This window comes from Rhinatrema bivittatum, chromosome 3 (genome assembly GCF_901001135.1).
Source record: "Rhinatrema bivittatum chromosome 3, aRhiBiv1.1, whole genome shotgun sequence".
NCBI classification, from domain to species: Eukaryota; Metazoa; Chordata; class Amphibia; order Gymnophiona; family Rhinatrematidae; genus Rhinatrema; species Rhinatrema bivittatum.
In genome coordinates, this window is record NC_042617.1 from 514,081,282 (window position 1) to 514,095,096 (window position 13,815).

At 40.9% G+C, this 13,815-nt stretch overlaps 1 protein-coding gene across 3 annotated transcripts in view; it reads left to right on the forward strand.

Annotated features, from left to right (window-relative positions):
- The window catches only part of EFR3B (EFR3 homolog B), a 455,199-nt gene that overhangs the window by 199,994 nt on the left and 241,390 nt on the right, over nt 1-13,815 (forward strand). For all 3 annotated transcript variants that reach the window (XM_029596199.1, XM_029596200.1, XM_029596198.1), the window contains one exon: nt 4,483-4,633. In XM_029596199.1, coding sequence (XP_029452059.1) covers nt 4,483-4,633 — 151 coding nt within the window. The remainder of the gene's footprint in view (nt 1-4,482; nt 4,634-13,815) is intronic.

Genomic DNA, 13,815 nt, shown 5'->3' on the forward strand with positions numbered 1-13,815 from the left:
ATCATCTTCATCAGTATGTTTCAGACTACCTCAGGCTCTGCAATCTGTTCATGATACATTACTTTGTGTTTTTCTAGCTAGGACTATAAGGCAATCTTTCTCACGCACTACACCTCCACTTTGGAACTCTATCTCAAAAGAGATCTATTTTGTAAATGATTACTTAATTTTTAGACATTCTACTGAAAACATGCTATTTAAAGATGCTTTTAAGCTGTAGTCTTTTATTTGTTGGTCTTATCTAGTGTTTAATCTTTATTTTAAAGAATATTTGGTTATGTTATATTTATTTATTTACCTTGCACTATTAATTGAGTACTATGTTTCTTAGAATTTTATTTTTTTAATTTTAGCCAGCCTTTCCAAATGAGCTCAAGGCAGCTTAGAATTTAGAATAATAAGTTTTTAACTTTTGAATTGCTATTTTGTTTGTATTTATTAGTGCTATTCTTATACTGAAATTTATATCTTAAGTTGTATTGTGCCACTTTAGGACCCATTTTTAAAGGGTTTAAGTTCCTATCTCTTGGGGTTAAGCTCCTAAATTTGCCCTTTGCCCTTTTGAAAATTTACTAGGGATGAGTGCGGAAATTTTTTGCTTCTAGTTTCATTAAGCATCTAAATTTAGGACCCTAAAAAGTAGGTGGTTACAGGAGTAGAGTTAGGAGGGGAAACAAAGTTAGGAACTTAGCTTTAGTTTTCAGAGCTCATTTAGGACCCTAAATCTAGGAAATGACTAGCAGTCCTAAATTTAGGAGTATAACTTTTATTCTTCTAAATATATGCAAATTTTCAGCTGAAAATGTAGGAGCCTAAGTTCGGCTGAATATACTGCCTGACTTACAGGATCATTTATCAAAGTGCATTATGGCGTTTTCAAATGCATTAAGGCATTTTCACATGCGAAAAATGCTTTAATGCATGCAAAAAGCACCATAATGCATGGTGCTATGCAAATTTTTAAAAGGGGAGGGATTGGGGAGGAGTCGGGGGTCGGAATTCTGTGAAAGTGGGCTGGCTTCACAAAGTGCTGATATCGCAGTTTTAACGCTGAAGATAACTACACCTTTTTCAATAGTATTAAGCTGATAATGCAATTTTTTTGCAAATTCTGTTTTGGGCATTTTTAGGCTGGGAAAGGGCCTGAGATGAGGGAGGAGAGAGAGAGAGAGAGCAAGAGCAAGAGAGAAAACCTCTGGGGGAGGCACCATAGTAAGCAGTTATTTATGCTACTGTAGGAGGCCCACCTAGTAACTCGAGGTGAGGTTTAGGTAGTAGTGTAGGGGTTAGGGGCCATTTTTACATGCAGAGTGAGACGTACGAACAGAACAGTTCACTCTGTAAAGATTTGATGTCCTTCGGAGTGAGGAAAATCAGACAACAATGAGATTTGTACAATGTTCTCTCAACCTAGCTTGATACATCAGGGCATGGGTGGACCAGGGCTGAGGCATGACTTCTATGCATATAACCACACAACTAGGGAACCACTAGTATGAAATATCAATAGAATATATACTGGCTAGTGTCAGATAAACCACATAGTGGGCGATACATGCGTTGTCACAGGCCTTTTAAAATACGTGTGGCATACGCGCAGCCGAGACATGTGAATCTCACGGTTTTGGCACGCACGAGGCTTTTAAATCGACCAGTGAAGTTTCATAAAGCTTTGCCTCCAAGGCAATAATAACTTGAAAATACATTTTCATTTTATCCTTCATTTTAGGTGTGAGTTCTGCTGTCTGTAATAGCAGCTATTTGGGTTTTATCAGAGCCATCCCATAGACCACAGTACCATTAAAGTTCGTAGGAAAAGTCTGAGAACTGCTGGATAGGAGAGGAAAGTTCCTTATATATTATTTATTTATTTCAGATTTTCAAATTACTAGGAAAACTATAGATACAATAATATATAAAGCTCCTTATAATAGCACTATAACAATTTAGGGTTAGCAAGCTGACCTAACTCACCTCTTAGTCAGTGTAACCCCGACTTGGGTGACACATGATGAGTCAGGGCCCTCACACTCAATACTGAGCTAAGTCACAGTGTATCATCTTCACCCCTTTAGTGGATTCTCTGTAGTGAAAGATGAGTGGACAGGTTAATTAACTTCCAAGGCCCTGGGCATTCTGTGTGTCTATCTCTAAACCCACAAGAACCAGAAAGACATGTGAAAGGTACTCCAGCATACAGCCTTTATGAAAGTACTTGTTCGGTATGGATAATCTGTCACAAAATACACTTTCTTCTTGGTAAATCCATGGGCCATAAAAATTATTTCAGAAGCAAATGTGTAGTGCCTCATCTTTGTTACTGGGGTCCCAGCTCTTTTCCTCTTGAAATTTAGGACATCCTGTACACGAATACTCCCTCCAATTTACAGTTCTCTGGTAGCTGAATTTTCCTGAGGCTCTGATCTGATCCATTCTTCTGCTTCCAATCCTCTCTGTTTGTTTTCCTACTTGTACCAGATAGATACCTCCTTTGTTCGCCTCTTTGTTCTGGATATGTATTTGCTGTGGTAAGCACCCTGAGGGTGCCACTTCTCTCCCCTTTTTCTTCTCACAGGCTGGTAACCAGATGGGTATCCTTTTCTCAACAAACAGTTTAGCTGGAAAGGCATTGTTTTTCTACTTGGAACCAGGTAGAAAAACTTCAGTTCCCTTAAACACAAACTGGGAAATGAAGGGTAGGAAATCTTCCTTTCAAATGAAGTTCCAAAATGAAGACACATCTTCTTAAAAAGATAACTCAATTAGAAAGTCCCTCAAATCTCTAAAAATCCTTAACCCACTGACCTTGGCCTAAACTTTTTCCCAAATGACTGAGAACTCACAAGAACACTCCTCTCCCTTAAACTTTCAACTTAATGATCCATAACTCCTCTAGAGTTCTGTGTCTAAACTAGACATAGGAAGCAACCATTGCAGCAGCGTCACATGGAGATGCTGTGGCATAAATGATACGTTTCTCTCTCCTCCTCTAATAGCTCATCTACAAGGCAAACCTTTATAGGGACTGCAGTATGGCTCTACATCTAGATAGTCATACAATCCCCCTATCCCCTCCCTGGAAAATCAGCAGCAAAACCGAACTGAAAATTAAGGTAATCATCTTAATAATTTCTAGTTCACCTTTTAGTGAGCATTGAAATAAAGGTCAGCAAACAAACTGTAGTTGATACCTTCATACTGGACTTGATACGTTTGTGAATAGCTTTCAAGGACTGTGCAGAATCCCTGACATAGGATGTATAGCTCATGAAAGCTAGTCACAAATGGATTAAGCTAGTCCAGTAAAATGGCATCGCTTTCATGTCTATGTTTTCAAGTAGACCAATACAGCAACTATACTACGTTAACGTAGATGAAATGGTGGGTTTAAGGAAACTATGAAATCCATATTCAGACACAGTCCAGATAGCAAAGTTAGCAGATAAACTTATCTGGCTAACTTTGGAAGTATATTCAATAGTGCAGCTGCACTATTGAATGTTGCAAGCTATCTTAAAGTTAGCCGGCTAACTCAACTCCTTCCAGTTACGCCCCAGAATGCCCCTAATTTAGCTGGCTAGAATTTAGCCAGATAAGTGCTCAAATATTCATTCCACTGGCTAACTTCTGAGTTATCTGAATAAAGCCCAAATTTTCAAAGCCCGGCACATGCAAAAACCGGGGGCATACATGCATGGCCAGGCCGCGCGCGTGCCGAGTGCATTTTAAAAATGGCCAGTCACGCGCGTATCTCCTGATATGTGCCGAAGTGTTGGGCTCCTTGAAAGGGACAGGCCAGGGCGTGGGGTCTGGGCAGGGCGGGGGCGGGAGCGGAGCAGGGGCCGACTGGGACAGTGGCCATTAAGTTCTGTCTCTGGGAAGTGCGCGCAGGCAGCTGGCCAGCGTAGCAACTTTCTTCTGCTCAACGGAGTAGGTAAGTTTTAAAATTTAAAAAAAATAGAGTAGTTAGTTATGTGTGGTTTAGAGGATGGGGTGGAGAGGGGAAAAGGGAAGAAGGGTAGTTAGAGGGTTAGGGAAGTTCCCATCCAGTCCGCTCCTTAATTGGAGCGGACTGGGAGGAAACTGGGCAAAGGCCCGATTGCGTTGCCGCCCATACTTTAAAAAATTCGCTCCCCCCTGCACACGCAAGTCATGACCCGCCCGCACATGCGCGCGCCGATATTAAAATCGGACACGAATGTGTGCACGGGTATCGTATTTTATAATGTGTGCGTGGCGACATGCGCATGTTATAAAATCGGTGCATCCATGTACACACGCTGGGAATCTCGTGCACATGGACGTACACATGCATGTTTTAAAATCTACCCCTAAATGCTTTTGAATATGGACCTCTATCTTCCTATGACTTGAGTGTCATGATGTTGTAACTTGTTTGATCTTGCCATCTGTCTCTTTGCTTTATAAATAAGTTGATGAAATAATATTGATGGATTACACTTGTATTTTCTTCTTCTACAGATATGTGTGCATTGCTATGGAAGCCTTGGACCAACTGCTAATGGCCTGTCACTGTCAAAGCATTAACCTCTTTGTGGAAAGTTTCTTGAAGATGGTGGCCAAACTTTTGGAATCAGAAAAGCCAGATCTACAGATTTTGGGCACAAACTCAGTAAGGCTCACTTATTAAATATTCATTCATTCATTCATTCATTCATTCATTCAGTGTGTACTTGTCATGCCATGTGATTGTGTCCTCTGTGACCATATGCAGTTCTTGTAATATGCAACTGAGAGTCACAACATGGTTTGTATTTTTGTATAGCTGCGGTAAAAGATTGTATTAAGTGTTTGTGCATGGCATTGTTTATAAATCAATACAATCGGCTTTTTCAATGGAAAGGATGCTCTAGAATTAGGGGGGTCACAATATGAAGCTCCAAGGAACAAGGTGAAGAAATATTTTTTCACAGAGGATGCTGGGTGCCTGGAATGGCCTCCTGGAGGAGGTTGTGAAGACAAATATAGTGACAGACTTAAAAAAACAAGGGATAAACATTAGTGGTGTGCAGTCGTTTGCAATAAAGACGATATTTCCTATTTCATTGCATTTCAGGAAATAAAAAAAATAAAAGGAAAACCGATGAAATTTTGTGTAGTTTTCCTATCAGTTTTATTTTTTTTTTGGGGGGGGGAGGACACATCTAGTAAAAAAAAACCCAAACCCTTCAAGTTTAATTAAATACAACCCCCCTAACTTCCCGAGCCCCTAAAGACTCACCAAAAGTCCCTGGTGGTCCAGCGGGGGTCCTGGGAGCAATCTCCCACTCTTGGGCCGTCTTCTGCCAGTAATCAAAATGGCGCCGGCAGCCCTTTGCCCTTACCATGTGACAGGGGCTACCGTTGCCATTGGCATGCCCCTGTCACATGGTAGGAGCAATGGACGGCCACCGGAGATCACTCCTGGGACCCCCGCTGGACCACCAGGGACTTTCAGCGAGTCTTGGAGGGGTCGGGAGGGTGGGGGCTTTGTATTTAATTACATTTGAAGGGTTGGGTTTTTTCTTTTTTTTACGAAATTGGCAACGAAAGAAAATTTCCGATCCGAGGGTGGACCGAGATGGCCCACCCCCGACCCAAAAACGAAACAGGGATGAAAAAAAAATGTATGCACACCACTAATAAACTAAGAGGATCCCTAGTAGTAAGAGAATGGTAATAAAGTGCTGGGGTAACTTGCACAGAGTGGCAGTTACAGACCAAAACAGCAGTAATATGACTGCACTGTGTTCCTAGATGGCACGGAGCAGCAGTTACTAAACTAAAGAGAACACAATGGGAGTGGGTATTGGCTTCTGTGTGGGAATTTGGTCTACTTTGGGTAGATTTTATTAAATTAATGTATTTAAAAATGTTTATACCTCTATCCCAGTCTCAAAGAGATTGCCCAAAGCAGTGAACAAAGCAATCAAAATGACATAACACATTAAAATAAAATAAAAACAAAATCAATATAAACATAATCATGTTAAAACTAAAACCTCTCAAGGCTGATAATCAAACACCCCTTCCCACCCCAGCCTAGGTCTTAACATTTTCACCCAGCTTTCACAGCTTGCCTTATGGGAAACTGCCTAAAAAATCTTTATTCTATCAGCTTTTCACCAAAGAACATCCAGGCCTTCCTTCTGTAATGAGAGATAATTTAATTCTATCATAAGTTAAGTTCCAGAGGGAGTTTGTTCCTAAGAGAGAGGGCTACCATGGAGAAACCTCAGTTTCTTAATTGAGTTCAGCGCATGTCTTGGATAGAGCGCACTGCTATCAATACCCCTTGGCTCACGTCTAATTGCCTGTTTGGGGCATACTATCTCAACTTATTTTTAAGACAATGTGATCATTTCCTCTTAGAACTTGGAAAATAAATGATAGTAATTTAAACTGAATTCAGGCTTGAATAGTCAGCCAGTGACGAGATGTTTATATCAGAGTCTTTCTTATCTGTTTGGGAGAATTACATCCTACCCAAGCTGTGATATTCTGGACCACCTGAAGCTTGTGTTCAGGCAGGCCAACACACAAGCTATTGCAGTATTCAGGCTAGACATGATTAATGCTTGGACCACCATTTGAAAGAACCGTGCATACAGTCGCTACTGGGCAGACTGGGTGGGCCATTTCCGACTTTGTCATCATTTACTGTGTTACTTTGTTACTATGCCTTTCTTAAAACACAAACGTCTATGTTGGCGTGAAGCAAAGAATGAGGATATTATTCTGCCACCTACTACAATTAGAGTATGGGGTTCAGTAAGATAATAAATAATGGCAGAAAAAGACCATTTGGCTCATCTAGTCTGCCCAGTTATTCTATCTTCACAGCTAAAGATAAATACAAGTAGGGATGTGCTTTCATTTGAAACAAAACAGGAAATTTTGTTCATGTTTTTGTTTTGTTTTTCAAAGCAGTCATCATTCCTTCCCCCTTCTCCCCCACCACTGAAAAAATGGCACCAGCATTGCAAAATGTTACAAATTAAAGCCCTCCCCAAACCTGCCTGCACCCTCCCATACTCATCTTGCCTTTGTCTTTGGGTCTTAAGAAATCCAAATGTGCAGAAGCATCCCTAGGCACTCCTGTCCTATTGGGTTGACATTTAAAAATGGTACCAGAGTTACCTCTAGGCCATTTGAAGCCTTTTTCGAATAAGGACCCAGTGGGAAAGGGACAGCTGAAGATATCTTCTGCCCCATTTAGGTTTCCTAATATCCATGGATGGGGTAAGGTGGGTCTGGGGTGGTGTGGGGGAGAGTGTTAATAGGCTCAAGGGAGGGTTTATTTTTTAAATTTTTGTGCTGCCATTGTTGTCTTTTTTTGGAAGGAGAGAAAGAACTCAACCCCTTAATTTTGTTTTGATTTTCTTTTCTTTTACTTTTTCACTAATTTTTTTTATTTCGTTTTAAATAAACATGATTACATGAAATAAACGATAAATGAAATGAAACCAAAACACACCCCTAAATCCCAGCTGCGAGGCATAGAGTGTGACCACCTGCAAGATTTCTCCTTCTTCAGTACAGTTTGTTTTTCTCTTCCTCCTTTGTTCTGAACCATTATTATTATTATTTATTGAACTTGTATCCTCTGTAAGTGGTCTATCAACTAAGTGGTTAACGATTTAAAATTATAAAATAATCAGCAGCAATTAAAACATAAAATTAAATAATAATCATACAAAAAATACTAAAATAAAACTTAAACTAACAAGCCATACAACAGAACAAATTAAAACCATTCAAAACAAAGACAATAAATAAGACACATTAATCAAATAACCAATATCCATGCATCACATAACAATTGTTAAAACTCAGCATAGCTAGAAAAAGACAATAGAGTGCCTGCTATTAGGGGTGTGCATTGATATATTTTCGTTTCATTTTAATTTAGTTTTGTTTTTATAAATTTGATTCTTTTGTCTCATGGTATTTTTATTTTTCATTTAAAATTTCTTTCATTTATAATGCACATGTGCATTGGCATACTGCATGTTGGCCTCAGGCAAAATTGGTGATAGTATTTGTAAGTACAGTATATTTAGAGCACACATTATGTAATTTCCAGGGCAGATGCTGCTGCTCTGTTTTTAAAGTTGAATTTTGACTGATCTGCATTTGAGTATTCCCCATCCCCAATATATACAATATCTGTTGTTTATGATTATGATTGATATTTTCTGTATGAGCAGAGAGCATGTACTTGCTAACAGGTGAATTTTTAAAGCCCTGCGCGCCAAAGCTGGGAAATATTTGCAAAAGTTGGGCCAGCGCGCACCAAGCAGATTTTATAAGCCACCCATGGAGGCGCGCATCTCCCTCTGTGCGCACAAGGAAATAGTCTGCAAAAAGGAGCGGGACATTGGTATGGTCTGGGCAGGGCAGGTCGTGGGCATATAAGAGATGTGCGTGTAGATACTTATGCATACAGATGCAGACCGGGATCCTCTGGCGCTTAACTTTACTACTGCTATGGATGGTGTATAAGTAATAAAACAAAAATCTCTAGGCTAGTTAGTGGGGTTTTAAGGGTTGGGGGCTAACAGGGGAAAAGGGAAGTTAATAAATTAGAGGTCTTTCAAGTTCAATCCCTAAACTGGGCGAACTGGGAACAGACTGGAAAAACTAGCTATGGCATCGGTGCGCGTCTCTTATAAAATTCTCCCACTTACGGGGTAGAAGTGGTATTTGCATACACGTATATGCATCCATTTAAAATTGTGCACACATGTACACCCATCCAGGTTATTTTATAACATACGCGCACATAAGCACGTATGTTATAAAATTGACCCTTCTCTGGACGCAAGCTGGCAGATGTGCAGACATGTGCGCCCGCACTCCAGTATTAAAGTTATTGTCTAATGTTCTGCCGTATTCCTATGCTTTCACTACTGTTTTTAGCTTTCACAATAGAAAGAGAAAAAGTCAGGGTTTCATAAACTGTCTTCATTTTTAAATATTACAGGATATCTCAATTGCTTAAATGAAAAGTAATAATGAAAGGAGCATACACAAGCCAAAGACAAGATGGCTGCTTGAAAGTTTTGTTCCTCTTGTGTTATTGAGTAGGGGTATATGGGGTGGGAAGTAATATTTATTTATTTTATTTAATGCTTTTATATACCGACTTTCTTGATACAAATCAAATCAACTCGGTTTACATCGAACTAAGCGGTTAACCGTAACCAATTAACAAGAGGCAGTATTTGATGAAGCATAAAGTTACATTATTTTATTTATTTAATGTGTCAGAGTTGTGTGTGTAAGGGGACTTATGGGGTGTGGGGTTTCCTGGTGGTATTGACAGTGTGCATAGGGGTTGTGGTTTCAGGGGTGTGGGGATGTGGGGATGTGTTTAGAGTGTGTGTGTATGTGTGTGTTTGTGTATGAGGGTGCATGTGTGTGTGTGTGTGTGTGTGGGGGGGGGGGGGGGGTCAGTGAATTGAGAAGCTGTATTTATTTTCCTTGTCTCTGTGAGGGGATGTAGATTTTGGTGGGTGGTTGTGGGAGCAGAGGAGTGGGGTGTATGTGGAAAAAGGAGGTGCATGTGTATTCAGGGGATGTAAGAATATATAGATTTTGGGAGGTAGGTAGGGTGTAGCAGGTTGTGTTTGGGTGCATGTGAGAGTGTGTATGAGGATATGAGTGGTGTGTGCATGTGTGAGGAGGTTGTGTGGGAATTTATGTGGTGGATGGTGTGAAGGTATGTCCTTGGATGTGTGAACTAGAGCTGTGCATTTGTCTTGAACTAAATCGAATCCAACAACAAAATTGTCTATTTTGTCTTTTTTTGGAAATCCCAAAAAATGACCCCCCCCCCCCCCCCGAAATTTTGTGATAATTGGTATTTCATGTTACTGCGCACTAATGGACTTACTGCTCAGTAACTCTGTATTACTGTGCAGTAACAACTGTTAGTGTGCAGTGGTTAGTACACAGTAATTCCCGTGAGTACTCAGTAACAGCTGTTAGTGCGCAGTAACAGAAAATGTTACTAAATTGACACTTTTAGTCATTCAAGGTAGCAGTTAATTGGCAGCAGGTATGAATCAGTATTCCCATTGGCTGTTTCCTTGTTATTTATTTCTGTTGCCAAGGTTCCCACTGAGGTGGTGTTTATTGGGGGATGGGGTGGCATGACCTCCCAGTGCCTGGTGTTACCAGGCACTGGGAGGTCAAATGGTAGCGCATATTATGAATTTGCCAATCCCCGTACATTTTAGAAAAGGGGGCCCTGGCATTTTGGAATATGTATGCACACACATACTTTTAATTTTCCAATCCTGCTTCATTTTTTTATGACAGGTACATGGTACTTGGTTAAGTGTATTTTTGAACTGGCCAATTATATGTTTATTTCCCCTCTTACTTTTACTCAATAGATATATAATAAAGAATTCTCTGCTTGTGTGTTGCTTTGTTTTGTGGGGGTTTGAGGAGAAAACAACAGCTCTTTATTCATTCCATTCATTTGATTTTCTAGAGCAGAAAAATTATATTTTAATCAATCAGTGTTAGCTGCAGCTGGTGATTGATTTTTTAGTAAAGCTTTCTTGAGGGGTAGCTAGTTACTGGGCTAGCAGTAGCTACTAGTGCTGCTGCTAGTACTACTAGCCAGTAGCCTAGCCTAGCCACCAGTGCCACACCACCAAAATGATAAAGGGGATGGAACAGCTCCTCTATGAGGAAAGACTAAAGAGGTTAGGACTGTTCAGCTTGGAGAAGAGACGGCTGAGGGGGGATATGATAGAGGTGTTTAAAATCATGAGAGGTCTAGAACGGATATATGTGAATCGGTTATTTACTCTTTCGGATAATAGGACTAGGGGGCACTCCATGAAGTTAGCATGTGGTACATTTAAAACTAATCAGAGAAAGTTCTTTTTAACTCAACGCACAATTATACTCTGGAATTTGTTGCCAGAGGATGTGGTTAGTGCAGTTAGTGTAGCTGGGTTCAAAAAGCATTGGATAAGTTCTTGGAGGAGAAGTCCATTACCTGTTATTAATTAAGTTGACTTAGAAAATAGTCACTGCTAGCAACAGTAGCATGGATTAGACTTAGTTTTTAGGTACTTGCCAGGTTCTTATGGCCTGGATTGGCGACTGTTGGAAACAGGATACTGGGCTTGATGAACCCTTGGTCTGACCCAGTATGGCATGTTCTTATGTTCTTATGCTTGTAAGGTAGGCGCTTTCTGTGCATTGCAGTAATACTGATCTCTGATCTGTGATCTCAGTGAGTGAGTGCTGCTGAGACTTGGTGCAGAGTTAATATCTTTCAAGCATTAGTTCACTGGACTGGAGGAGCTAGTAGTGGCCTAGTCACTAGCCTCACAGTATCTATCTAAATTGTTATTATCCTACCCTCTTTCCTGTGGCAGGGGCTCTGCAATCTGTCAAGTTGCCACTGTTCTGAGGCATCTGGACCAATAATATCAGTGCCAAATTTTCAAATTTAACAAAACATTTTAAGAGCAGTGAGAGGACTAGAGCAACAACTCAAGTGCTCTTATACAGTATTAGAAAGACACACATACGTCATGTCAGTGAGTGATGTCACATTTTGATATTAGTGTTACACTTGTGGCTTTGACTGTGTCTGGCTGACAGGCAAGCCAAGCAGGCCAACAAACAGTACAGTACTAGTTATTCAATGACTCACTGGTGGTCATAGTGAGTGCACCTGACCACTTTCGCTAACTGTGTGTGTGAATGTGTGTTCATTGTGCAGCCAACTTGAGCATTAGAGAGTCTCTGTAGTGCATTGTGTGAGCTGTCTGTGTGCACTCACTGTGCAGCCAATTTATGCATTGACCTTAGAGTCTCTATGCAAAGTTTGCATAGTGATCTCTAAAGTAAGTAAAATCATTCAATCAATCATCATGCCATTTCCCTCTGGAAGAAAACATGGTACTACTATTAGTACTGGCAGTGGCTGGCAAATGTTTAATTATGCTCAAGTTAGTACACACTAAATTCAAGTAAGTGCACAATAACTCTGAAATTGAAAAAAATGAAAAAAGACCTTTCCGACCCATTTTAACCACGAAATGGACCTAAAAACAAAACAACCAGAAAATGAAATGAAAAAAAAAATGCTGCACAGGAAAGATCACTGGTAGCCGAATCATCCATGACCTATGCCACTTTCTGGGAGACTAACCATGAGTCTCATGAGGTTCATTACTTTTGATTTGCCCTTCCCTCTCTGTGTACATCAAAGCTTTTCTGTCTTGTGAAATGATGAGCAGTTATTTTAGTTATTTTAATTCTGCTTTTTGGCATTTCAAAGAGGATTATATTCAGGTACTGTAGGTATTTTCCTATCCCTAGAGGGCTTACAATCTAACTGGGAGATGCATCAAGCTGCGATAGGGCTCTAACATGCATTAAACAGCATATGTGACACAATATACACAGTTTATCGCATGATAGAGCCCTATTGCAGTGATATACATGATAATTTATATGGCCCTGCCTAGATTCCTCCCCTAGTACAACAAGCTGCTTTGCATGTGATTTGCATGCATGAATAATGCAAATCCATGCAAAACAGCTCATTACTAGGCAATTCTATTTAATAATTTATTGCAACCGATTGAGAAAGTGATCAACCATGATAAATTCACACCTCCCTTGATTTTGGTAAATCTAATGTTGGAGCCCCGGGACCTTAATGTGGGTCTTGAGGCTCTTGCGTTAGATTTAATGGGCCATGCAAAATAAAAAATTGGTAGGCAAAAAAGTTGAGCAGGGGAGTCAAGGCTGACTCCTGGCTCAATTTGGGACCATGTCAACACCCCAAAGTGTAAAAATAGATGTAAGTCCAGTGTGCAGCAGCAGCCCCCCCCCCTAACTCCCTAACCCTGTACTCATTCAAACATGTCCCCCCCACTCCCCTTTCCAAAGTCCTCAAGCCTGATACTGAATTGTTGGAGGTATAGTACCCCCCCACCCATCTTCCCCACCTCCCATCACTTTCCCTCCCCCCTCCCCATCTCTCTGTCAGAAAAAACTCATTGGTAGTTAGCGGGAGCATCCGCCCAAGCCTTCCCCACCCTGACCACTCTCCCGCACCCCCAAATCTTCAGAAATGGAAGCCAATCCTGCAATAGAGCCCAGGACACACTCTAACCATGGGCCCATTTGGCATCATTTTTGGGGGTGTGAGGGGGGGGATGTTTTTTCTGACAAGGGGATGGAGAGATGGGGCACTATACCTCCAGTAATTTGGGTCATCTTTTAAGATTGGGGGGTAGGAGGAATGGGGGAATGGGGGTTCAGTGTCAGGCTTGAGGACTTTGGAAAGGGAGGGGGTGGAGGGACATGTTTTATTTACAATTGAGATACTAGCCCCAGGTTGAGTCGGGGTCAGCCTTGAACGCACACTTCTTCTTTTTTCGGGGCATTTTTTTGCAGTTGGCCCTTTAAGGCAGTGACAGGTCCTTAAGGTTGGGGCTGCCAGTGCGCTTAGCTGCATTGTTTTGTCCCGAGGTGTGTTGCTGTGAGACGAAACAAATCGCCATACAGCCGATATGATTTTAGGAGGAGGGGGCCCACTATTGTGACAACACCCCCCTGAAAAACATTGCAGTTTAGCAGCTCTAGGTGTTAGTTTGTACCTGAGGCAAAAGAGGGTAAAGTGACTTACCCAAAGTCACAAGGAGCAGCAGTGGGATTTGAACGCTGGTTCATAGCCCACTGCTTTAATTACTAGGCTACTCCTCCACTTTCCAGCCTGAAGTGAGTGAAATAATAATGATCTCACCAGCAACACTGAGATTAATAACT